The 26,858-nt window shown below is 37.3% G+C and overlaps 1 protein-coding gene across 2 annotated transcripts in view; it reads right to left on the minus strand.

Annotated features, from left to right (window-relative positions):
- hipk2 (homeodomain interacting protein kinase 2) overlaps positions 1-26,858 on the minus strand; it is a 372,698-nt gene that overhangs the window by 76,195 nt on the left and 269,645 nt on the right. For both annotated transcript variants that reach the window (XM_039760826.1, XM_039760825.1), the window contains exons 5-7: positions 23,684-23,770; positions 8,546-8,730; positions 3,740-3,902 (exon numbers count right to left, since the gene is read on the minus strand). In XM_039760826.1, the coding sequence (XP_039616760.1) occupies positions 3,740-3,902; positions 8,546-8,730; positions 23,684-23,770 (435 nt within the window). The remainder of the gene's footprint in view (positions 1-3,739; positions 3,903-8,545; positions 8,731-23,683; positions 23,771-26,858) is intronic.

The following is a 26,858-nucleotide window of genomic DNA, read 5'->3' on the forward strand; positions in this document are numbered from 1 at the left end:
TTAACTTGCATACCAGTTATTAAACATTTTAGTGAATTTTCTACGCATTGTTAGATGAAACATTAATATAAGTTAAATAGCAAAGGATTTTTTTTAATTTCATGAGCAGTAGGGTGATAACACAACTTGTAAATATACCTTTAGTTTTGTGTTGTGCAGTGTAGCCATAGATAATCAAGGAGTGATTTGATAGCTCCTTGTAAAAGGTGTTCATCCATCCTCTTCCACTTATCCAAGATTGGATCACGGGGGCAGCGGTTTCAGCAGAGATACCCAGAGATACCCCAGACTTCCCTCTCCCTGGCACTTCTTCTAGCTCTTCTGGGGGAATCCTGAGGCGTTCCCAGGCTAGCTGAGAGTCATAGTCCCTCCAGCATGTCCTGGGCCTCCTCCCGGTTAGACATGCCCGGAACACCTCACCAGGAAGGCGTCCAGGAGGCATCCTGATCAGATACCCAAGCCACCTCACCTGACTCCTCTCGATGCGGAGGAGCAGCGGTTCTACTCTGAGCCCCTCCCGGATGACTGAGCTTCTCTCCCTACCTTTAAGGTGTTAAACTTGTGAAATTACTTGTCAAAAACAAGATCAATATGGCGGCAACTAGATGACTCTTTATGAGTTTGGCCTAATAAAAAAACAAGCGGACACTCTTTAGTTGATAGAGAAGTAGCTGGTGCAGTGCAAAACTGATTAAAGTTGTAACAAACATTTATGGGTGAAATTCAACAAGGATAACAAATTAAATGAAGAGAATTGTGTATTTTATATAAATTCAATGAATACGCAAAGTATAACTAAATTAAACTTTTAATTGTCTAGCCATTATTTTATTTGAATTCAAAGATGTGAATGACTGCTTTAAGATTCTTGTTTGAAGCAGTGGCAAATTAAAATATTAAGACAGTACAGTATTATGTTAAAGAGGGCGGCACGGTGGCGCAGTGGTAGCGCTGCTGCCTCGCAGTTAGGAGACCCAGGTTCGCTTCCCGTGTCCTCCCTGCATGGAGTTTGCATGTTCTCCCCATGTCTTCGTGGGTTTCCTCCGGGTGCTCCGGTTTCCTCTCACAGTCCAAAGACATGCAAGTTAGGTGGATTGGCGATTCTAAATTGTCCCTGGTGTATGCTTGGTGTATGGGTGTGTTTGTGGGTGTCCTGCGGTGGGTTGGCACCCTGCCCGGGATTGGTTCCTGCCTTGTGCCCTGTGTTGGCTGGGATTGGTTCCAGCAGACCTCCGTGATCCTGTGTTCGGATTCAACGGGTTGGAAAATGGATAGATGGATGGATTATGTTAAAGATTTCTTTCATGAAAAGGTTGGAGGAATAATCTATACCAGCAGCCCTTGGCATATTTAAAGTATCAGTAAAACGGGGAATTAGTACTGTACATTGGTTAGACTCAAAAGCCAGCCATAGCATAAAAAAACATATGTAAATACGATTGCATTTGAATACAAATTTGAGTGCCCACCTCAGAAACTGAGAACAAAATACAACAGGCTGCTGTCGTGCAAACTGTATGTATTCCTGATGAGCTTGATGCAAAAATATCCATCATCTGTAAAGATGAGTAAGGGATGTCATATTCATAAATGTATTCAAACATGGCATACTGGAAAATGTGGGCTTCTGCTACATGGTTAGCACATGTTTATAGCTTAATAGTATTTTTTTACTATAACAGCATTGTCCACACTTTATAAAAGGCTAAAGGAGAATTCATGGCATCACCTAAAGGAGCAGAAAGCTATGCATTGACTGTGGTGAATTTCACTTGTGAATGGCCGAGTCTTAAGTCACCATTGCTGCATAGCACTTCATGGATAACTGATGCTCCCCATGGACAAGGTTCCTGTAATTGAGCTAGTCAGCTCTGAGCAAGGTATGTTTTATGAGTACACACTTAACTGGTCATCTGGGTAAGATGGGTGAAATGCATTACACGACTTACTAGAGTGCAATTTATTGAGGCAACCACATACAGTATACGTTGATGTCATATACATATATGGTACACATATACATTCCACTTTTCCAAGTACATTATTGTTTTTTTTTAATAACCCTGACCCATTGATGACAGCTAATAATATCTTACCCCATGTGAACATGACCACAAACCACCAGATATTGTTTATTTTTGTATTCTTAATTAAGATTTTCTATTATTTATTTAACACACTACTGACTGCTGGGAATATTAAGGAAATCATTAAACATTTTGCAGATTACAGAAAGCAAAGTGCTAATAGGAGTAAAAGGGCTAAAAATAAATAAACGGTGTCCCACAAAATATTTACCCAGGAGTACTCAAAATATAATAATAAAAAGTGCTAATGTATGTTTTTCAGTAATCACTATACATCAAGAATATCCCTAAGAATGGGTCGTTAGCAAACATAATCCCATTATATTAAAATATGATCAGGTTAACTCTGCAACTCTAGGCTAGCCAGCATAATGTGCATTTCAGGCAATTAATGGAACTAATTATTAGATCCTACATTTAAGATATATTGTAGCACAGTCAATAAAGGTTTAGAAGGTGGCAAAGAAAAGAAAACAAGGAATTTCTTCTGAGTGTGTTGAGACTGGAAGTCGGGTCCCTCATGGGATATGGGTTTTTAATTTATATAAATGACTTATATAAAATGTAATAAGCTGGAAATATTAACAGATCAAAAACTTTGTTGGTAATTTAGGAAAAAGTCTGCAGTAAGGAAAGTTCCAACAGATGGACCTGGAGAGATTTCAGCTATACAGAATTATATGGCAAATTAAGCTTAATGCAAGCAAGTGTAAAGATATAAAATAAAAATAAGATTTAAAAAGTTCCAACATAAGTATACACGGAGTGAAGAGCCTGAAATTGTAAAGTATCCATTGTGTGACAGACTTGGGTACCCTAATAGACTTTTCACTGTGCCCAAGTTGACACCAAACAACTTAACTGGACTTCAGTCCATTATAAAAGTCACAATCCTTATCATTTGTACAATTACTTACATCAGGTCAAATGAAATTAAAAAAAATAAATACACAGCAGAAGTTTGGACTGAGTGAGGGAAACTGAAGTAACTGGAGGAAGAGCACTTATATTTGCAAAGTCTGTGCAGAAGACACAATGACTTGAATCAAACCTAGGTCTGTGTGCTCTGATGTTCAAGACTACCTGTTACATTGGACAGCATATGTAGTATAAACTACATTTTTACTATATTAGATATTCAAAAGGCACTATATAATAGATAGATAGATAGATAGATAGATAGATAGATAGATAGATAGATAGATAGATAGATACAGTAGATCTTTATTAGTCCCAGAGGGAAATTTGGCAATGTATACAGTATAAAACACAATACATTAAACATAAATTAAATATATTGTGTGTATACTGTGAGCTTATACATGTAAGTAATTTTCCAGATGTATCAAAGATGACAGAAAAAACATATTTTACAGTATTGTAATGGCATCACATAATGTGTTTTTAACGCCTTCTAGATATCTAGTCTGTTTTTTGTGTTTTCACCCCATCTGCACACATTACAACACTATTTATTCATTAAAATGTCAATTTCCATGCAGATTCAGAACTGTACGAACTCCAGGGCAGGCATGCAGACTTCTCTGCACATGCGCTGTGTACTGTATGTGTTAAGACATTTTAGTAAAGGAGACACCCAGGACTAGGATCGTCTGCACAGATTGAAGGCTCCGGCCCTTTTGAAGTCTTACCTGATTGTGCACAGTGTTAAGCTGGTTATTGAAAGTCATTGTCAGGTTTGTGGAAGTGCTGGGGGCCACGTGTGTAATAAATGGAGTTTTACTCTGGTTAACTGTGTCATACATATTCACTCTTCGCTTGCAAATCTCCATATTCTGGAAGCAAGATTTGACACTTGAAGAAAAAAAAGAACAGAAAATAGATAATAAAAATGTTAGACTAGTTTAAAAACATAATAATAAGAGTGCATTAGGTATAAGGAAATACATGTAAAGGAACCTAACATATTTTGTGTTGGCACAGTTGCAGTTAAAGAAAATTATTCTTTAAAGTTTATATTAAAATTCACTTTAGTCAAAAAAACATACTTGAAACCATAAGTCCTTTCATCCATTCTCTGAATGTATTTATTCCTATACAGCATGACGGGGAGCTACAGAGGAGACACGACTCCCGGTCAGTGTTCTGTTCTTACATCCTTGTAGTCAGAAATTGTCTCCACTGACTTCAAAGGTGACCCCATGAGTGGGTGTAAAGCTAGAGGAAGACCCGAGTCCAGAGTAGGGGGAGAGTTTGAGCAATGCTGGAGGGAGAGAGTAGAGTGGGGAGACAGAGGGACAGAGAGGTTAGAAAATGAATGACTTGTGGTGCTTAGGAGTGGGTAGGTGGGCGAGTCACTCCATTGCAGTTGTTCAACAGCCTATTTAAGAAGGCCTATACCCCAAGTAGTGGGTTTTGTTCTTTGCTGGTCTCTTTGTACTTGTGGTCTCCCTTGTACTTTTATAACTGAAAACATTTTGCTTGAAAGCTACATTGGACTGCTGTTCAAAGCTTCAGTGAACCTTTCTTCTATGAAGATAAACCTTTGCCTACACGTTTCATAGACAGAACAATAGCTCTGGGACTCTGCTTATTACTTTGCTGTATAAATCTATATATTTTGCCTAAGTTTGTGGATATTTTTGTTTCCGCGTGTAACACATTTGTAATCTTAAATTACAATAACTTTAGTTTTTAAATTAGAAGCCTCGTGGGTGTATCTAACCCTAGAGAAACTGGATCAAGTACTCCAAACACTCCTGACAAGACAAGGTGTTTTGCACATATGTGAATTAGTAAAGCTTTCGAGCATAGCTATCGATTAGAACAATTACCCAATTACCAGTGAGCAGAATCACAGTCTCTGACATCCCATGGAGGAATTTTGGCATAAGGATTCGACTGCCCAAACGGCCATCTGTCCATGTAGCAGCTGAACCTCTGAATTAGAACAAGATGCTCTTAGATGCACACTCTCCCTCAAAGTCATGCAGCATTTGGACGTTGCTCCTCATCCTTCATAAGTATCCTTTTTTATCTAACTGGTACAAAGCTTCTTGATTTTGAGCCAAGGGTGTATTTTTATTAGGTCTTTATATCGAGACTTTGCTATTACTCCTTTCAGCTCATAAATATTGACTTGCTTTAAACTTCTTTACTTTGTCTGCACATCCTCAATGACTGAGGTAATAAATGAATACAAGGCAGTTAGACTGGCCCTTCTTTTACACTAAGGAGGGATGCCTCCAATAGTGAGAATCAATGGTAGGAGTATTGCGCAGTTGGTAAATGGCAATAAACAAACTGCATTAGCCTGTGTTTAGAATTCACCCGTCTGGTCTTCTTAAGCTAAAGCTAGTGAGTCCTCTACTGGAGTGCGGTGAAGTGATAGGCTGTGCAGGCATCACTAATCATTGATGTGTGGTTTCTGTGTGTGTATTAAACTTGGGACACATGAGAGTAGGTCAACACATCGTGAATCTAGTGGGCCTCACTCATCCAACGATAATACACTTGGGGTTTCCAGCTTTTATACTTTTGACACGCATTGGCATAATTCTGCAGCAACAAAAAAATGACCCTGTGATCTGCTTATAATAAAATGTCGTTTAAGCTCCTATTTTTTTTTTTTTGCGATATGTTCTGTGACACATTAGGAGATACTAGCTTTGGAAATACCTTTACATTTGCATCCAGTATATATGAGAATTACATTTTAACAGAAGGCTCATTTTGTGCTTAGTCTTGCTTAAAAAAATGTGCCTTCTGAGAACTGAAACCGGTCTCTGGACAATGTCCTTTATGGCTCTTTTCTTCTGATTTGAGAATTTTATACAGTGACATTGTGCTTCGAAAATTAATTTTTTGAAATCAGAAGGAAAATTATGCAGTCAAGGTGTCATTATGCAATTTCACATTTGCTGGTGCCCAAACTAATGGCTCTTACATTTATAAACTGAGCCTTCTGTTCAATGCCACAACATTGAACCCAACTGCTTAACATTAGAATTACCAAAGCCTACGAAAAAAATCATAATCCCGGCCCACCTTAAATCCCTTAGCAACTCTCCGTCAGCATCTTTAGTTTTGTTTTTGTTTGGTTGTTCTCTCAGCTTAAATCTGTTTACCTGCATGTGAATTGCCTGGAGTTGTATAGGGTAAATAATATATAATTATTTGTAACACATGCATTTCATGTGTGTTCCGTGTCTACAACAATCTATGTAAACAGATCGTTAAAACAGAAACATTTTCATGTTTTAGTAATAATTGACAAAATATGGACATGAAGTGTATAATGTGTAAAGCCTGAAGTCCAAATATCAAATATACATTTTCACAAAAGGTACAAGTATAACAAAACAAGTGTATTTTTATTCAAGAATATAACTGCAGAAAAACAACTTGCATAGAGGGTACGACATAGACACACCTTTAATACAACTGCTTTGGTGGTGCAGCGGTAAGATCTGCTGACTGGTAATTAAAAGGTTGCCGGTTTGATCCCGGATGCCAACGTTTTGAGAAGTGAGCTGCCCTTATTCTTACTATTAGAGAATAAAAACATACATTTGATTTGAGTCTGTGAAAGCCTGTGTAAATTTATGGTACTTGTAAAGGTTAGCTTTTTTTTTTTTAAATCACTTTTATTCTCTCAGTCGCGTTCATGCTCCCCCCGATCTGACAATGCTGTTTTCACATAAAGACGTGCTATAACAGAGGTGAACGCAGATGAGGATGAGGGTTCTATATCGGAGAAAGAGAAAAGAAGCCCTCCCCACAAGAAACATCCACTCACACATAAGAACAATGTAGTTGCACCAGGCCGTTTGGATGCAGCAACAGGTCAGCGTCATCCTGCCAGTCAGTCTGCCCCACACATGTCCTTTAACGAAACAGCACGGCTTACAGAGCTTGCCAAGGTATTGTGCAAAGTCCAGTTTGTGATTATGTTTTGTGATGGTCTTTAGATAAAAAACTTTTACATGTTACTTATATAAAAGCCAGACAGAATGTTTGAATTACCTTGATTTATTTACTTATCTTCTTTTCTTCCTTCCAGCATAAAGTCATAAGTAGACTGCAGAGTTTCCAGTGTTTTATCGACACAGACGTGCTCACAAAGTACCTGTGTAATGCCTTGAAAAGTGCAAGCTAACATTTCAGCACGCAAACAATGGTACGAGAATGCAGTCAGACTTCTTTTTTGGGCACATACACCATCCAGATCTAAACACTAGCATGGAGATTCGCCCGCGTACTGAACAGTCTATAGCTGCAGGTGAAAGCTGCCACTGTACTTTGTGAGCATGCCCATGTCAATCAAACACAGGAAACTCTGCAGTCTACTTGTGACTTTATGCTGTAGGAAGATAAGTAAATAGATCAAGGTAAATAGGTAAATAACATTCGATCTGGCTTTTATATACAAAGTACAGCGAAGGCAAAAGTGTGATGTACATCCTCACACATTATACACTTCATGTCTACATTTTTTCAATCATTACTAAAACATGAAAAATGTTTCTGTTTTAACAATGTGCTTACATAGATTGTTGTAGACATGGAACACATGAAATGCATGTATTCCTATATAACTCTGGGCAACGCATATGCAGGTAAAAAGACTTGAGCTGAGGGAACTTTCTGCCCTTTCTGCATTGGTGGGGGGATGAGATAGCAGGCTGCTTGCTGCTTTCTGCTTGTACTTATCGACACATTTACAACACAAAAGATGCTGACAGAGAGGTGCAAAGAGATTTAAGGTGGGCCGGGATTACACATTTTTTTATAGGTCATTGGTAATTCTAGTGTTAAGGTGATTCGTAAGTTATTATGTCTAAATATGTCCAACAATATACAGTATTTCCTTAAGATACAGCACATTGCATTTTCACTTCCCAAACTATACACCTTGAATTCATTTATATGAGTTGCATTGATTTTGAGACATTTTACATAAACAGGGAATGATTGTTCACACAGGATCATTTAAACAGAGATAAGGAAACATTTTTACAACCCAGTTCATCATTTCTGCTAGGAGTTATGTGTTCAGTTTACCTGCAGTGTGTATTTTTCTTTTTGCAGAATATTATTCACACTTACAGTAGGTACACTGACCTAATGGGTAGGCACCCATGTTACTTAACCGCTCTGTGCTCCAGTTGTATAAGTCACCATCTCATATAAAATACTTTGTGGTGAAATTGATTGTAAGAATTGGTATATAAAAGAGATCATAGGATCCCAACAAAGTCCCCTTCAGTAAAGTCTCTGTGCTGACCACTGCAACAAGCAAAATACTGGGATTATGCTAACTGTGAAAAGAAACATGGCCTTTAGTATATCATGTTGCCTTAACTTTGTGTTTGTAAATGTACATAAATATTTAGCATTCCTAAGTTAATTTAAAATTTTTCATAATCTGTGGATCTAACCTGCTCTAACAAGCATCAATGACATAAATAAATTAATTTAAAAAATTATCAACTTACTGAGTACTATGAGGGATATCAAGGAGATGAGTCATGGTGACAAATGGATGATTCAGAGTTTCAATGGGTGTTATCCTCTTGTCTGCATCTATAGTTAACATTTTCTTTAACAGGTCTATAAACTCCCGCCTGTCTGCCTTTTCTGCCAACATATCGCTGCCCTCCAAATCTGTTGTCATGTTCACCTGCAAAACAAACATAAATTAGTTATTGTCAAATTGATAAGGGGCTAAATCTATATCTGTTATGTAATAGGCAGGACGAAAGTGCATCTACAAAAGGACACCAAACAGTAATGGTTATTTCCCCACTCAGAGGTGTAACAGCAGGACAGACAATGACCTGAACTGAGAGGGGGCCCTGCCGAGGATGTCCATTTTCATAGCCGCTCAGTGCAAAGACAAATCTGCGGTAACCCCTCTTCAAAGCATAGCATCGACACACTACAATGATGCAATCGGAATTCCTCCAAGAGGGGCCCCAACCTCCTTTGCAAGAGTCACTTGTTTAGTAACATTAAATATAATCAGCACTGCTTTAAAAAAAAAGCACAAAAGGGACGTACAGGTCTGGAAGCAAAAATTGGATTGATTCGGTTTCTTTGGACAATTCATTAATTTCTGATTTGGCAAAAATCAGACACAACAATTCAGGCACGAGTTAAAACAGGGGTCTATGAAATCAAAATGTAGTCCCTATCATTGATGCCTCTGGTGTGAGAAGTTTCCATCTTTAAAGCTGTTCAAATTTTACATGAGCTCTACCATGGGCCGGAGGAGGCTATCAGCTCTGAATTCAGTAGGGTGCAGTGTTCGAGGTTCTACGGACCTGGAGGACATTGTGGCTGTATTTGCTGTGGGCAAAGCCCACAAACCGTGATTTTAAAAGTTACAGTAATACTGTTATGAGACATTTCTTTGTTTTTTTTAACTTCTATTATGTACACGTTTGCCTTACAATTGGAATATTACAATGTACAATTTCTATTTATTCTTCATTAAAAGTGCACCTTACATTTATTTGCATTTTTTAAAATTTTTCACTTATTTAAATTTTTTAAAATTTACTTTGTTCTGCTATTCCTGTTCTTTTAATTTCTAGTGCCGTGTTTTATTTATATAATGATTTTTTCAAAAAACTAAAAAATAATGCGTGTTTATTAAATCGTCCCCATTGGTCTTATTAAATTAGACTTGGTGCTAAAATAACGCTAATAAATGTTGCGACTCAGAAGAGAGTAAGTTGGAGGGCCCAATGGAGTTTTTTGCCTAGGACCCCCAGAGTCCCTAGAATCTCCACTGTCCACAATGAAAAAATAGAAAAGAAGCTTAAAGACCTAATATTTCAGTTAGGTAGTGTTCACCAGGTATGTGACTGAAAAAAAGACTACACATATAAATAGAGAAGAGAGGGGGAGATGAAAGGAGTGAAAGATTTAGGTGGTCATTTAGTGCTGAGGATATGTGAGCTCCAAGTTTGGGAGTCAGCTTAGCTTCTCCTGTCTTTGAAACGCAATTAATGAGCTCATGTGGCTAAGATCAAGGAATGTGAAATGTTCAGCAACAGGCTTAGTGAGGCCTTTGATCTTAATGGCTCGAACGTGCTCCCTGAAATGTCCTGCAAACTGTCACTCTGTTTTACCTATATAGATTGCGGAGTATGTTTTATACGAAATGAAGTAAGATTTTTATACTGGCATAAGGCCCATTAAGTAATATTACATTTTCCAGAGGGACCAGATAAGATCGTATTGTTGGCGACATATTTTCCTGTTACAACCAAAAGTACTCAGTAGGGAATGTGGCTGTGCTTTGGGAAGGGAGATGGAGACAATAAGTTTGCGTAAATTAGGTGGTTGCCATAAAAAGATTACGACCGGATTAGGAAAAAGGCTCCTGTCAAAGGATCAATCTGTTAAATAGAGACATTTTCCTTTAAACCCTGAGACAGAGAGATATAGTGTTAGGGTGGAAAGGCGGGGATGAAGGGAATGCAGGCTTCATTTCTGGTTTTCCTCCTCAGTTGAATATTATGTCTGTTTCTGGCTTGGTTGAGGTCACTATATACAATAATGAAAATGGATGAAAAAATAACTCCTTAATCAGAGTGCTCCATTACAGAAGCCAACTTCAGAAATGGCAGAGTCTAAACAACTGTGAAAAAGGAATACATTCTTATACTCTGTATTATGTACTAGTAATAATAACACTGTCTTCGATTTTGTGGTGTAACACTCACAGTAATGTTGCTTGCTGTGAACTGCAAAATATAGAATATGCATTGACTGACAGACATACATATCATAAATATCTGTGTGTGTATATTTACAAAGTGTAAGGATATTAAATAGAAAACCTAAAGACAGAAAACAAAAAACTGCTCAGAATTTATTAATAAAGGCCACAACTATTCTGTGTAGAAATCTGTGAAAATCACTCTTTAATTGGTGCTTGGGAGCTCAAGTGTATCTGCAATTCTTCTTGTGTTCTTCTTGCAGTAATCTGCACCTTCTTCTAGTGTGCAAGGTGTCACTTAGAGGTCAAAACTATGAGACAAACAAATAAGCTAAAGATTTGTAGAACAATAGCTTTAGTAAGGAGGATTTATACAGAGTTTATTTTAGCAACACAAGGGGAACCTACCTAATATTAGGCAGGGAGTTTCAATAATGAGACTGATCAGTGCATAACCACCCTAATAACAGGTCAAGGGTCTGTGCGCCCATATGGCTCCTTCCAAAAGATGGCACATCACAGACATTTGTAGTAATAAAATGTTTGCATTTGTCGTTCCAATAAACATTAACACTGTTTTTGCAAATCCCAAGACAGAAATGGCTCTCTGACTAAACGATCTCGGCTGGTAACTTGAAGGTTGTCGGTTTGAATCCCGGCAGTGACAGAAAGAATGCTACTCCGTTGGGCCCTTGAGCAAGACTCTTAACCTACATTTGCTCCAGGGGTGCTGTACAAATAGCTGACCATGTGCTCTGACACAAAAATTCTCAGTGTGTCTCTAGAGAGTCATTTGCGATATGCGAAAAATGACAAATTCCTAATGCAAGAAATTGTATGTGGCGAATAAAGGGTTAAAAATGTGTATTGCATTTATTCCAATAAATGGAGCATCACAATCATTTATAGCAATGCATTTTATTACTGCAAATGTTTGTGATGCACCATCTGTTGGAATGATAAATGCAATACATTTTATTACTGCATGCATTACAAAATACATTCCAATAGGCGGTGTACTGCAAACGTTAACACTGAGGTTTACGCTGATTACTTACGATTTCAGCTCATCTTAGGTAGCACAGCTAATGTACAATATTTATCTACAGTATATATTATATATTTATACACACATATACAGTATATACTTACTGTGTATATACTGTATAAATATATAGATAATGTGGTAGATAAAATAGGTCTTTTCTCGAATCTTTGAAAAGGCACGCTAAAGTAGCACTCAAGGTCATGCTCAATACAGATAATATTAAGAGCACATCTATGCCTAACATAAATGCCTTGACTCGATGCTTATGCTTTTCCGGTGCCATATTTAGGTTTGGTGAAGTTTTCATCACAAGGATTTTTTTTTTTTCTGTCGGCCCTAAAACATTGATGTCTGCACAATACCTTTAAGCTTATCTGATGCTGTCAATCAAACCAAACCATATATCTACTTTATTCTATTATTATTGCCTTACTGTTAGATAAAAGGATTGTTATCCTCTATATTAAATCTGTATTTTTAAGCTCAACATCATGTAACAATAGAGTTGTGAGATTAATATTTTTTAAATTTAAATTATTTAGCTGAAATGTTTGTTTTTTCCCTGCAGCATACTGACATATGTGAAGTTGCCCAAGGAAAAATCGCATCCGTGAATTTTCATAACCATTTTATCCAGGGTAGTGTCATGGTACAGCGAGACAGATGGGCTGCCAGTCCACCAGAGTGGGCACATTCATGCCCATAGAGAGGCACACACGTACACACATATAACTTAATTCTTTCTATCTTAGCATGTCTGTGTGCAGTGGGGAAAAAAATAATTAGAGCCTCAGGAGAAACATTGAAAGTGCTTGCAAATTCCATAAAGAATGTGCATCAGCCCTGAAATAAGAGCAGGATAGCCATTAGACAAAACCACTTTCACTATATTATATGAAATGACACTACAAGCATATATTAAATTGATAAGAGGTGTTCACTGCCAGAATTATCTGGATAATAAAATACATTTTTTTAAACAAATTATGCGGTTTTAAGAGTGCCAAATGTATCAGAAGACAGAATGTAACAGCCCCGTTTCTTACAGATTGAGTACAAAGGACATAGGGGCGATTTGCCTATTGGGGACTCAGAACTGAAAAGAAAAACTGACAGACCTGAATGTCAGGTTTTTATTACAGAATTCATATCTGAACTCTGAGCCTGTCTTCAGAGGAGGGAGCTATATATACTAATAATTGGAAAAACAAAATGTGTGCAGCAGTTTCAAGCTGAGGTTATGTGTAGTAAAGGTTTCCTTCTCCTTAGCCCCTTTGAAAAACAACTGAGAACATGGAAGAACTTGGAAGTTGTATTCCATTAGACTGTATTATAAGACAAATCGGTTTTTATTTATACACAGGAAACAATTTTGTTTAAAGCAACTGAGAGCAGTGTTATAAAACAAAATGAACAATACATGCATTGAGCAGAGTGGTAAACAAGTAGAACAAATATAGGCAGGGTATTAAAGCCAGGAATAACAGTAAATTGTAAAATGGACAAAAAACAGTCTGGCTGAACGTGAAATAGAGGCCATAAATTATTATTTTACTTATTTGTTCATCCATTCATTTTGTGAACCTATTAAAGTGTTGTGGTGGGCCAGAGCCCATGACCTAGCATTAAGACACTTCAATTCATTTTTGTTTTGTAAAGAGCCTTTTCCTTTGCCAAAAATAGAGACTGTACATATTTATAAATAACCGTGCATTAGCTTTCTAAACTTGCTTTTTCCATTACCAAGTTGTAGGGAGCAGAACGTAATCCAAGCAGCCAAAAGGATTAGGCAGGAAAGAACCCTAGCCAAGGCAGCAGAGCACTGCAAGTCATACCCAGCACATACAGGAACAGGTTAGAGACGGCAGTCAACCTAAGCAGAGGGGCTTGTGTATGAAGAAACACTGCACTGTATGAAGACACTGGAGAATCCGGAGGAGGCTCACACAAAGAAACATGCAAATGCCACACAGACTGTGACTGGGCCAGTATTCAACCTGGAGCTGTGACACTTTTATTATATAATATAATTAAAATAAAATTCCAAGAAAACAATATACATTTGACATACAGTAATCCCTCGCTATATCGCGCTTAAACTTTCGCAGCATCACTCAATAGTGGATTTTATATGTAAGCATATCTAAATATATATCACGGATTTTTCGCTGATTCGCGGATTTCTGCGGACAATGGGTCTTTTTACTTCTGGTACATGCTTCCTCGGTTGGTTTTCCCAGTTCATTTCATACAAGGGACGCTATTGGCAGATGGCTGAGAAGCTACCCAATCAGAGCATGCGGTTAAGTTCCTATGTGCTGATTGGCTCAGCAACTCAGCACCGAATTCGATTCCGCTACGTTAACCAGGAAGTCTCATCTCGCTCATTCAGCATCAACGTGTTTCGCTGTGTAAAGAGTTAACTTTTCTGCTCTTTTGCGTTTATCTTTGTGCGTTGTCAAGCCCTGCGTTATGCCAACAAAACGACCTGCTCCTGCTACTGCTTCAGGGGCCGTGCCTAAGTGCCAACGGAAGATGCTAACGATTGCCGAAAAGGTAAAAGTTTTGGATATGTTGAAGGAAGGGAACAGCTACACCGCTGTAGGATGCCATTACGGCATCAATGAGTCTACGGTTCTTTTTATTTAAAAAGGAGGAAAAGAGTATACGATCTATGGCTGCAGTGTCTTTGCCTGAAGAGGCTCCTTTAGAAGAGCTGTAACGCTCTCCTATGTTGTGCAGTAAAATTAAACTCATCGTTATCTGACAAGTCGTCGTGTCATTGTTGGTGAGTAACCATAATTCATTTTCTACGTACAGTACTTAGTACATGTACGTACGTTTAGTGTCACTGTACACACATTTACTGTATACTGTTTTTCTTGCATTGTACGTATTTATTACTGGTGGCCTGCCTATTGTAATGGCTGCAACATATGTGATATCGGAGATGCTCGATATCTTTAAAATAATATTTAGGTTTTACTGTATATAAACTGTGTTTACATACATAATTTCAACAAATCTTACCTAATATCTAAGAGAATACAAAGGGTTTATGCTGTATAACTGTGCGGAAATGTTTATAAGAGTGTGGGAGAGTTTATAAGGGCTTAAAATATATAAAAATAACCATATAAACATATGGTTTCTACCTCGTGGATTTTCACCTTTTGCGGTAGGTTCTGGAATGCAACCCCCGCAGTTGAGGAGGGATCACTGTACTGGTCCATTTCGCCAAATTCAACTAAATTTGCAACCAACATTAATGAACAATGTGTACTATGGAATTGTACGAATCTGGATTGGCGCAAAAGTAGCCACATGCAGTGTATATTATAACATGAAAAAAGGTTTATATTTATTAGAATTTTTATTTTTTCTGCACCAGTGTACTGCTGCTAAAATTGAACTCAGCATATAATTTAGCCTTCATTGCTAAGCAGTCTACGAAGAGTGTTAACTGATTGAGCTTGCAAGGACTGGTAAGATTTGAAGACATTTACTGCTGTCTGATCAGTTGGCTTGAACAGAATGGATGGCCAGTATAAAGGTATTACCAGAGTAATTCTGCACGATACACAGTCACTATATAAAAGATGCATTTAGATAGTCTTAGTGGCTCAGTCTCTGAATTTTTTATGATTGAGCCTGAAAATGTCTGGAAGCTTGTGCAGTCAGACGTGAGAGGGGGTAACATAATTATGAAGTATTGAGAATAAATACGTTGAACCATCGATAGACTATTCATGGAAAACAACTAAGCAAACAATGTAAATGAATGTAGACATACTGAAAGCATAGCTGAGCACTTAGTGAAGAGTCTTTTACTGAATTACTATACTTACCTTTATGATTCAGCCAGGATTTGCTCCCTGTTTAAGAATATTTTCCTTTTTTTGTTATGTGTTTTTTTAACTATTATTTTTCTTGTGTTCTTAGTCATTTTGTTAATATTATTTTGCTTAAATATTATTTAGTATGTATGTTTTATGTATACAGGGCGAGTCAAAATTATGTTAACATTTGAATGGCGGACACAATTTATTCACAAAACATACTTCATATGTGCAAGAAGATTTACAGGAATGTCTCAACCGGTCCACCTTCATGTTCAACACAAAATAAACAACGAGCAACAGTACCATGTAAAGCCCAGAGACACATTTCGCGGGGAATAGATGATATCACAAACGTTCCTGCTATATATGTGCTCCTTCACCATACCACATAACCAGAAGTCACAGGGTGTCAAATCAGGGGAGTTTGGAGGTCATGGCAGTAGTCCACTATTACCTATCCATTGACCTGGAAAGGTGTGGTCGAGATAAAAATAATCCATTAGTGTCATTTTGACTCACCTTGTATTTATTTTATGGGTAGAACCCCCAAGAGGTGGGGCCACCGTAATGTCACCGCTTTTATATTCAGGTTGTGGAGATAGGTCTATCTAATTCTGACATTTATTTTGTGTTTTGAGTTATACATTTTACTACCACCTTGACACATTAGTATTCATGACATAACAACAACCATCACACTTTTGAGGTCACTACACAAGATGTATAAATATGGCAATGATTGCCATTTTGCATTATCCCTTGGTGGATGCATGGTCTGAACTTCTTTAGCGGCAATTCTAAGTAAGCCCTCAAGTCAGGCTTTGATTTTCTGGCTTTTTTGACTGTGGCAATCATTTCACCCTTTGGTTTCAGTTGTTCATTACTGTTCTGACTGCTGGGTTTTGACCTGTGCTTTTTCGTTTTGACCACTTGTTCTCAGCACTCTGATCAACGTCTGGTCAATTTTATGCTCATAATAATCCTGGACAAACTGTGTATCCATAACAGTTGTGTGCTAGAGAACTTTTATAGTTGTGTTGATACAGTTTGGATTTTTTTGTGGTCGCTGGATTTTTTGCTTCTGTCTTTGTGGTGAAGGAGTGCTGGATTACTAAATAGGCTTGTCTGCTTTGGGTTGCCTTTCTAAGCATATTTATTTTACTTTACCTTGCCATCTTTTGAGCCTCTTTTAATAAATTCTTTAAGGAACTTTGTTTTGATGCTGTCCTTCGACCAGAGTTTTTTTAGCGATACTATCTCTTCAGAGGGTATTTTTAAGTATTTTGCACTTTTAAAAGCTTGAGCCAAGTTTTGGGCCTGTGCTACCTTATAGCCTGCCTTTTGAGTTTTGGGCAGGGCAGCCTGGAGTGAGGCCTGTTGCTGAGGCAGCCTTTTGCTTATTTTGAGGCTTGTTTACCCGGTTTTGTCTTGTTGTGCTGCTTTTTAAAATACAGGTTTCTTAATTGCTGCTGTTGTCTACCAGAAAGGTAGAATCTGTCTGCATTGGCTGAATGGTTATTCACCTGTTCATTCTTTCATTTTCAAACCCTCTTATTTATTAATATATAAAATTTAGCCTTATCCAACTTGGATTGTTGTGATTATAATAAAACAAGGTTAGCTTCTCAGCTCCAATGTAATTTCCATCCGCTAAGCCAACATTTGTTAAACTTGAGAACAGATATTTCTATCAGCATAAAACAGGAGTTCATTTTTCACATTTCTGGACATTATGAAGCCAGTGTAAACTCCATGATGCAGTTGATTAGGACAGATCATTATAAAACAGTTGCGGTGGGTTGGCGCCCTGCCCAGGGTTTGTTTCCTGCCTTGCACCCTGTGTTGGCTGGGATTGGCTCCAGCAGAACCCCGTGACCCTGCAGTTAGGATATAACGGGTTGGATAATGGATGGATGGATGGATTATAAAACAGTAACACAAAGTTTGTTTCGTAGAATTTCAGATCCATTTTAAAGAAGATCACAAAATTACACATATTATTCAAAGTGTATTTTAAGTCTTGACATGAATGAAGAAATTCTGCCTTAGGGATTGTAAAGTCTCATTCAGCAGTTTTCTCCTAGGCAATATAAATGTATTTATTGCTAACACTTATTAGTTTAATGAATAGGAAAAGCCAATGTACTAAAAAAAGAATTGACAACACTAATATGCCTTAAAATACAGACCATTTCATTATTATTTTATATAGTGCCTGTATTTTTAAACACCACAAAAGGACATGATGAATTTAAAGCAGCATATTCATAACTTTGAAGAACATGCAGATTAAGGGATTTATGCAGGATTATACTGAGAGACAGCTTTGGGATTTGAACCAGTGACCTGATGGTTTCTAGTCCGATTTCATAACTAGTGAAATAAACTCTTGCTGTTGCCGACCTACAATACAGAGTAAATAATTTAGGAATGCAAATCCCTTTTTTAATAACATGGACTCATTGGAAAGAATACTGAATAGAAAGAAAAGACTAAAGGAATGAGAATACAAAGTATCCTACAAAGATGGGCACAAGCTTCTCCAGAGGCTAACCCAGAAAGCCAAAATGTATGCATTTCTACTATTTTATCCTAATTCAGGGACCCGACCCTGAACTGGATAAAATAGATTTGGGAAGGCCATGTTGTGTGTGTGAGAGAGCGTGTGTGTCTCAGTGAAAAGATTCCTCTAACCATTGTAATTATTAAACAAACAGAGGAACTAAAAAAATGCCTTTCAAAAATACATGCCTCCTTCACACTGACCAGATAAATCCACTACTACAATATTACTACTAAACAAAAACATAAAATGAGGCATCCAGGATCGGTCCCAAACAGCCCCTCTGGATTGCAAAATAATTTCCTTAGGGTTCTTTTTTCACAGCTGCATCTCAATAAAGACTCATTGAATTTTTCTTCCAGTGTGGTCCCGTCTTAGTTACCACTATGACCAGTAGCATTCAAGGTTTCTCCTGGCCTTTCCTCACTGCAACTTAACAGATTATAAAGATACTTATATGGATTGGTGTTAAACCCTTTTTAGGAAAGTGTCAACTTTTGAACAATGTCTTCACTTGATCTCAAAGGGTCCATTTACCTATTTCTCACCCAGTATTGTGTCTGGTAATAAATACTCTTATTTACATTATCATAGCTAAGATTATAGACTATAAACATGGAATGAATATCTAGTACCATATCCTTGATCTGGAATATGTGGGTTTAGGTAAAAAAGAGTGATAAAGGGAAAGCGACAAACTGATGGAGAAATGGTTCGGTGGACATTTAATATAAATAGTACCTTTCAGCTTCAAGCAAAATATTGTTAAGTCAGCTGTGAAGAGCAATTGTTTTGTTAGCTAACCAAAATGTTTCCCAAATGTACAAATGTTTTCAAACAATCTAATGTAATATTTGTGAATCTTCTGCACCATCCATTTGCTGGTTTCAGTTCTTCTTGAGAGCAAAACCAAAAGACTGGCTCATAGTTCAAGGGCACATACTGGTCTTGGCCTCCTAAGTGTAACCCTGTGGGATCTCTGACGGTAATAGTGTTAGAGAGAGTGGTCTTGTCATCTACTTCTGTCTTATTCACATTGAATTAGAATGAAAAGCTAGCTTTACACTGAAATGACATCTTAGATAAGAGGCTTTAAAAAAATGCCAAGGGCACCTTGAATGAAGATACTGTATATTGGAGCTCTTCACCTCCATTATCCATAATACAGCAGCAAACAAGGTTTCAGTGCAGCAGGAACATCACAGCAAATGTTTTGCATTAATGCATGCACAATAAACTTGTGCAATGTACCTGTCACTTACACGGGTTAACTGTAATTTTATGAAAAAATGAGCAGAATGCTTTCAGGGAGGAAAAGACCTTTAGGAGCAAAAGTTTATGCACAGAAAGAAGTGAGTAAGGCAAAAGCTGGTGTGTTACAGGCAGGTGTTTTTCCCCTGGCTTGAATTTATTTTCTGTTTTATGTTGTTTTTGTTATGTTTGAACTATTAGTTTTCATGTTTTTATGTTATTTCTGTTAGTTTATGTATAATTAATCAATGATGTACTATTACATTAACTACGCTGCCATTCCATGTTCCTTGTGGGTAGAACCCTAAGAGAGAAGTCCACCCTGATGTCACTACTGCTGGGTCCTCCTTCTGGCCAGAAAGAGTACCTAACTGTCAGGGTCTCCACTTTCGAATATCTTTTGTATCTGTTGGGGGTTTTACATCCTAAGGCAGGGCTTCTTAAATTATGGGTTGCTGCCAGTGGTTTTCCAAGTTACTGTTGTATTTAATGGTAATGGATCATGGATGGTGTATGAAGTGGAAGGCAGTGAATTGCAGCAGTCAATTAAGAAATCAGCATTTCTCTGATGATCGTCCTTGATTACTCCCCTTGGTTCTAATTCTCCAAGGGGAAACACAGCACCAACAATCATGTGGGCATTCAACAAGGAATGGGTCTAAGAAACACAAAAAAATGCCCTGACTGGGTTTTGTTTCCTGCCTTGCGCCCTGTGTTGGCTAGGATAGGCTCCAGCAGACCCCTGTGACCCTGTAGTTAGGATATAGTGGGTTGGATAATGGATGGATGAACTAAAGTATCAATTGGTTTCATTTATTTTTGAAATATACTTATGGTTTTGATTTGGCCATTATATCACTGCCATTTTAACAGTGCTATTGTTGATTCTTGTTGCTAGGACCATCCAGGAGTGGGCTTGCCCTCAGATGTCATGAACTTTCAATCACAATGCAATGGGATAAAAGGTCATCTAAGAGGTATACTTCCTTATTTGAGTGCATGGATTCCAAAACCCTTCAAAAACCTTTTTGGAAATTTTCTATTTTGTTTCTCTGTTTTTCAAACTCTCTCCAATCCTCCCAACTTCTTGGTTACTGATAAATGTTCTCCTTGTTCTGGCACTCAATTCGTCTTTTTTAACTTTGTGTTTGTCTTCCAGTCACCCTCTGAAATCTTGTATTTTTTATTTTCTAATTGTGTGCAATTAACAGAAATTAGAAAAACAGGAAAGGAGGGAAACAAGCCAAAATAGATTTGCCTAAATGGCAACCTAAAGTGAACAAGTCCCAATAAGCAATCCAAATGCAAATCCAAAAAAACAGTAATAAAACACTGTATTTACAAACTCCTAATACAAATTTAATGTTCCACTACTGGTGTCCTGCTTTGAATGTTTACTAGGCAGGAGATTCAAATCTACAATACTGGATCCACAAGACAGCAAGGCTACTTGCTCTACCACCATGCTACATCAGTTATATTCTTGGAAGACCTAATTATGAGAGCAAGAGTTATTTTGTTGTGAACTGAGATATTTGTGTTTACACTTCATTGAGGATGGCAAAGTGCAAGCTTTGAGTCTTACTGTGTGACCCTTAGCAGATCAGTCTAATTTCAAACTATATAGAAACACTCATCAGTAGTGAATACTCTACTTTGCTTCTCAGTGTTTAAAGTCTTATCTTACAAATCATCCAAAGTCTCCATTAGTCTCTGTAAACCTTCATTTATAAAATCAAGACTCAGTCCATCTGTGTGTTTACTTTGCCAATAAATAGTATCCAGTCTCTGATTCTGATTTTGCTGTATAATAATATGGAATCTTAATGGAGTCAATTAGGATTTTAACCATTGAGTAACACAAAAATTACTAACAGCAAAGTAACAAAAAAACTTTAGTGATCATTCTAAATAATAATAATAATAATAATAATAATAAACAGAAATGTCCAAGTCTATGGCACATTTATTGTCAGCCTTGATTGTTATGAGTAAATTTATCTGTCTCTGGGAAGACAGTTTTGAAAAGACACAGGTCTTCAATTCAAAAACTCAATTCCACGCGGGTTTACAGTAATTTTCTGTTTATGATGTGAGCTGATTTTTTTCCTGGAATAACCATTAAACCATAAACAAGTGACATGCTGATTATGCAACTCAAGTATTGTGAGATTATATTTTTATTTTCATTTTTCACATCATTTGCATTGTACAGCATTGATAACTATTTGCTTTAATTCTATTATAAACCTTTTTTCTCATTTTGCTTGAAAACACAAGATTATCAGCCACCACATCAAAGTACATAGGGTAAGTAACATATTAAAAAATAATAATTTTTGGGTGGAGTACTCTTTTAGTCAAAATGAGATGACACGCTAGTTTGTCATTATATTCACAGAATAATGATGTTCTAACCAAGACAGTCATTAGATGGTGAAAAATCTAGGTGGCTGCATAGGTGTCTGAAAAATAGGCAAAGATGGTAGAACATATGATAAAGACATAGGCAAACCATCCACAAGGAATCCAAGTGATTAAAGGCATTTCTTATGAAGTTATGGATACAATAATCCCTCGCTATATCGCGCTTCGACTTTCGCAGCTTCACTCTATCGCGGATTTTATATGTAAGCATATCTAAATATGTAACGCGGATTTTTCGCTGCTTCGCAGGTTCTGCAGACAATGGGTCTTTTAATTTATGGTACTTGCTTCCTCAGTTTGTTTGCCCAGTTGATTTCATACAAGGGATGCTATTGGCGGATGGCTGAGAAGCTAACCAATCAGAGCACTCAATTAAGTTCCTGTGAGCTGACTGGCTCAGTGACGGAGCGGCGAATTCGATTCTGCGGCGTTAACCAGGAAGTCTCGTCTCGCTCATTCAGCATCAACGTGTTTCGCTGTGTAAAGAGTTAACTTTTGTGCTCTTTTCTGTTTATCTTTGTGTGTAGTCAAGCCCTTCGTTATGGCTCCAAAACGATCTGCTCCTGCTACTGCTTCAGGGGCCGTGCCCAAGCGCCAACGGAAGATGCTAATGATTGCCAAAAAGGTAAAAGTTTTGGATATGTTGAAGGAAGGGAAAAGTTACATCGCTGTAGGACGCCATTACAGCATCAATGAGTCCACAATTCTTTTTATTTAAAAAGGAGGAAAAGAATATATGATCTATGGCCGCAGTGTCCTTTTAACCAGGGCACAAAACGAGTTGTGAGTGGATGTAATAAGGCAGTAGTCTGGATGGAATCTGCTTTAGGGATTTGTATTGAAGACTGCCGGAAGAAGAACAACGGTGGTGCTACACAATCGCCTGAAGAGACTCCTTTAGAAGAGCTGTAACGCTCTCCTTTGTTGTGCAGTAAAATTAAACTCATCGTTATCGGACAAGTCATCATGTCATTGTTGGTGAGTAACCATAATTAATTTTCTACGTACAGTACTTAGTACATGTACGCACGTTTAGTGTCACTGTGCACACATTTACTGTATACAATTTTTCTTGCATTGTACGTATTTATTGCTGGTGGCCTGTCTATCATAATGGCTGTAACATATGTGATATCAGAGACACTCGATATCTTTAAAATAATATTTAGGTTTTACTGTAAATAAACAGTGTGTTTACATACATAATTTCAATGAATCTTACCTAATATCTAACAGAATACAAAGGGTTTATGCTGTATAACTGTGCGGGGAATATTTATAAACAGTGTGGGAGAGTTTATAAGGGCTTAAAATATATAAAAATAACCATACAAAAATATGGTTTCTACTTCACGGATTTTCATCTATCGCGGGTTCTGGAACGTAACCCCCGTGATCGAGGAGGGATTACTGTACATTCTTAAAAACTGAGCACAGATACAGATGTGTTTGTACACAGTGTATTCATTTTTGTGCTTAGTACAGGATGAGAAAGCAGGTATTGTTTCTAAAGCTGGCTCTTTGAAAATCTGAGTGCAGGAGTTGCTGTTCCCAATGCTGTTATAGGTTACCTAATAGTGTGGTTATCTAAAATGTATGTATTTAGAAAAAACTAGAGAATTCACTCAGAAAAGTTCTTCACAGTCTATTGTACTTGCATTTTTAGTGTTTTAGGCTAATGACTTCTTTCAAAATAGTTTCTTAATTATTAACAACCAATTTTCCTAGATTACTACACACAGGAAATGAATTAATTTGTTAAAAAAATTATACCTGTGCCATGTCATCCAAACAGTTAAAAATATACTTTCTCGCTTCTTTCGACTTGATTCCTGTTTCTCCTTCATGATCTTCTGGGGTCTGTGAAATAAGGAAAGAAAACACACAACACAAAACATTACTAGAGAAATGCACCCTAAAAATACACCACATTTAAATGACTGGAAAAAACCCAAAAAACATATTCTCTTCTGAAATATTATCATGAACCTGGAAGCAACTTGCAAATGGCATACAAAAGGAAATGGCCTTTTGACTGCCAGCCATGAAAGAACATTCTTACAGTAAGTGCAACTCAAAAGCTTATCATATCTGTTGACCAGGTTCAATGGCCACCACACTCAATAAGGAAATCTTTTTGTTCCAAGCTTGGAAAAGGGCACAGGCTGGTGGTCATAGTGCAATATATCTTATCTATGCCCTGACAGGTCTAAAAATAACCTAATATGAAAGTGTGGAAATAGAAGGAAATTGACTTCTACAAGTTTCAAAATTGTGCACAATTGCAGTAAGTCAAATGTGAAAACAGCAGATCACACCAGAACGCACTCTTTGGTTTTGCTTTTTTGTCTTTCTAAGTAAAATTTTATGTTATTTAACAACTCAGTCCTACCCAGTTCATAAAATTATGTAGACAAAGTTCATGTATATTTAACATAAAAAAAAAAAAAACAGAACAGAAGAAGTGTACTCTACTTACTTTAGAACATTAATTCATTTTCAACAAATTGGGAAGAAACTTTGCATCATTAGTCATCAGGACAATTTGATTTTTCTAGATGTAAATAATATAGGACACAACATTCCTACTGAATTGTAAAATGCGGCCTAGGATGCTTTCAGTTAAGCAAAATATGTAAATGTGTGAACAGTGAAGTGTAGGAGATCACAGTAAAGTTATCATTGAATCATTTTGCTTGGTGCTATTTCAAATAATACTATTAGAGGATTTGGTGCAATTGTGAGTCCAACACTATCTCACAAATAGACTGTGATATTTTTTCACAGAATGGTCTTAATGTGGAACATTCTCAAAACACGACTTAGACAGAGGCTGATATGCACTAGGATTCTGTAGCTGAGAGGTTTTAGATTGTTTAAATCTTAAAAGAAGTGGGTGATGCACAACTTTAAGATGACTTACACTAGGTTGTATATAAACTAAAAAAGAGTGCATGTTGTAACTAACTTTGTTCCATTCCTTGTCTGAAACACTGTGAGATGCCTTTCCCCTTGTACCCTAAGATTGTAAGAACATACTGTAAGTAATTTGACAAACAAGAGGAGTATATCAAGCTTACGTGGTTAGCTAATAGCTCAGCTGGCCCAGTATCTCATCCAGATTCTTCTTAAAGGTGGTCAAGGCTTCTGCTTCACCTACATAGCTCTGTAGTTTGTTCCAGATTCCCACAACTCCTTGCGTAATGAAGTGCTATCTGGCTTCTGTCCCCATAATTTCCACTGGTGCTCACAATTATGCAATTCACCATTAAGTTAAAAGATTTTAGCTGGATCTCCTTCATCAACCAATGTCTTTGAGGATTTTAATCCACCACCTACTCAAAGCTTCATGATGCTCCAACAATGATGGACGGATTAAAAGGCAGAAGTCTACGTGACCATCTTCATCATCAAGCCCTTCCGTGAGAACCCTAAATCCAAAGAGGACTGTTTCATTTATGTTAGGTAGAATACCCAGAGGGGACTGGGCGGTCTCATGGTCTGGAATCCCTACAGATTTTATTTTTCTCCAGCCGTCTGGAGTTTTTTTGTTTTTTCTGTCCCCCCTGGCCATTGAGCCTTACTCTTATTCGATGTTAATTAATGTTGACTTATTTTGTTTTATAATTGTGTCGTTCATTTTTCTATTCTTTAATATGTAACGCACTTTGAGCTACTGTTTGTATGAAAATGTGCTATATAAATAAATGTTGTTGTTGTTGTTGTTGTTTAAATACCTGAATCAGGTCCTCACGCAGTCTCCTCTGCTCGTGACTAATCGGGTTTAATTCTCTGACTCTGTCAGTGTACGTAAAGTAGGATTGTGTAGATGTTAGCTCATTTTTATGCACCCAGTTGAACACACACAATTACTACTGCAAAACCTTTGTAAATCTGAAGAATGCTGCAATACATCCATAACTGGGTGAGAAAGGAACTTTCTTCCTGTTTTGTACTCTACTTGCTCATGACAGCAAACGGTCAAGGGATAACATTTCCCAGTAAATTTCCATTTCATTTGGAACGTATGTCATTTCAGCTTTTGGGCAGTGAGATTTAGATGTGCAATCCAAAGATTAACTGGGATGAGAGAGCTTGTGCTAACAATGATGATCATCTCATCTCCGTCAAGTTTAATAAAGAGTGCCACTAATGCAATAACGGAATTAATAGCACATGTTTAGGGGAGACCCAGAAAGATGCAAGCGAATGCTAAGACAGCAAAGTGAGGATGAAAACCATTAGTCATAATTTCATTTGAACAGATTTCTTCCTATATTTCCCCTCTTGCTGCTAGGAGAAAAAGAACAGCTTTATAAAATCAATAGATATGGAACTGTATGTGCTTATAACAGCTGCACACCGAAGTGATCTCTGAAAAGCTCTGCTTTTTATCACAGAGCCTTGGGGAGATGGAGTCCACCAGGCAGCTAGACAACAAACTCTGGGTGGTGCACATCACAGAGCACACTTGAATTTAGTCATATTGAGCCACTTCAAAGTCACCAGGTAATCTCATGAAATGTCAAGGAAAGTAGAAAGAAATCCAATAAGAAGGAGCCATGAAGAATAACTCCAACTGATTTGAATATCAGGTCCAAAGTAATACAGAGTCAAGAGCTGGGCAGGTCCAAAGGGCTACGGTGACATGTAATTTGCCGACTTTAACTTTAACTCTTTGTTAAGAAATATTTCATCACATTTTTTCCACCTCTCCCATTTTCTTCCTGAGAAATTGATTTTACAGTTAAAATGTGGCGGCCACTGAACTTTCTTTATTGTACTTCTATCAGGGATTATTTTAGTTTTCCCTACAATTTAAAGCCTTCAGTCCTGAAACATGAAAATCAGATTGTCTAACACTATTAAATTCTTCTTGTACTATGTAGAGAAGCATTGTACACAGAATTTGAGATCAGGCAGAACCTTTGTTAACTTGCACTTCACA

This window comes from Polypterus senegalus, chromosome 8 (assembly GCF_016835505.1).
Source record: "Polypterus senegalus isolate Bchr_013 chromosome 8, ASM1683550v1, whole genome shotgun sequence".
Lineage (NCBI taxonomy): Eukaryota > Metazoa > Chordata > Cladistia > Polypteriformes > Polypteridae > Polypterus > Polypterus senegalus.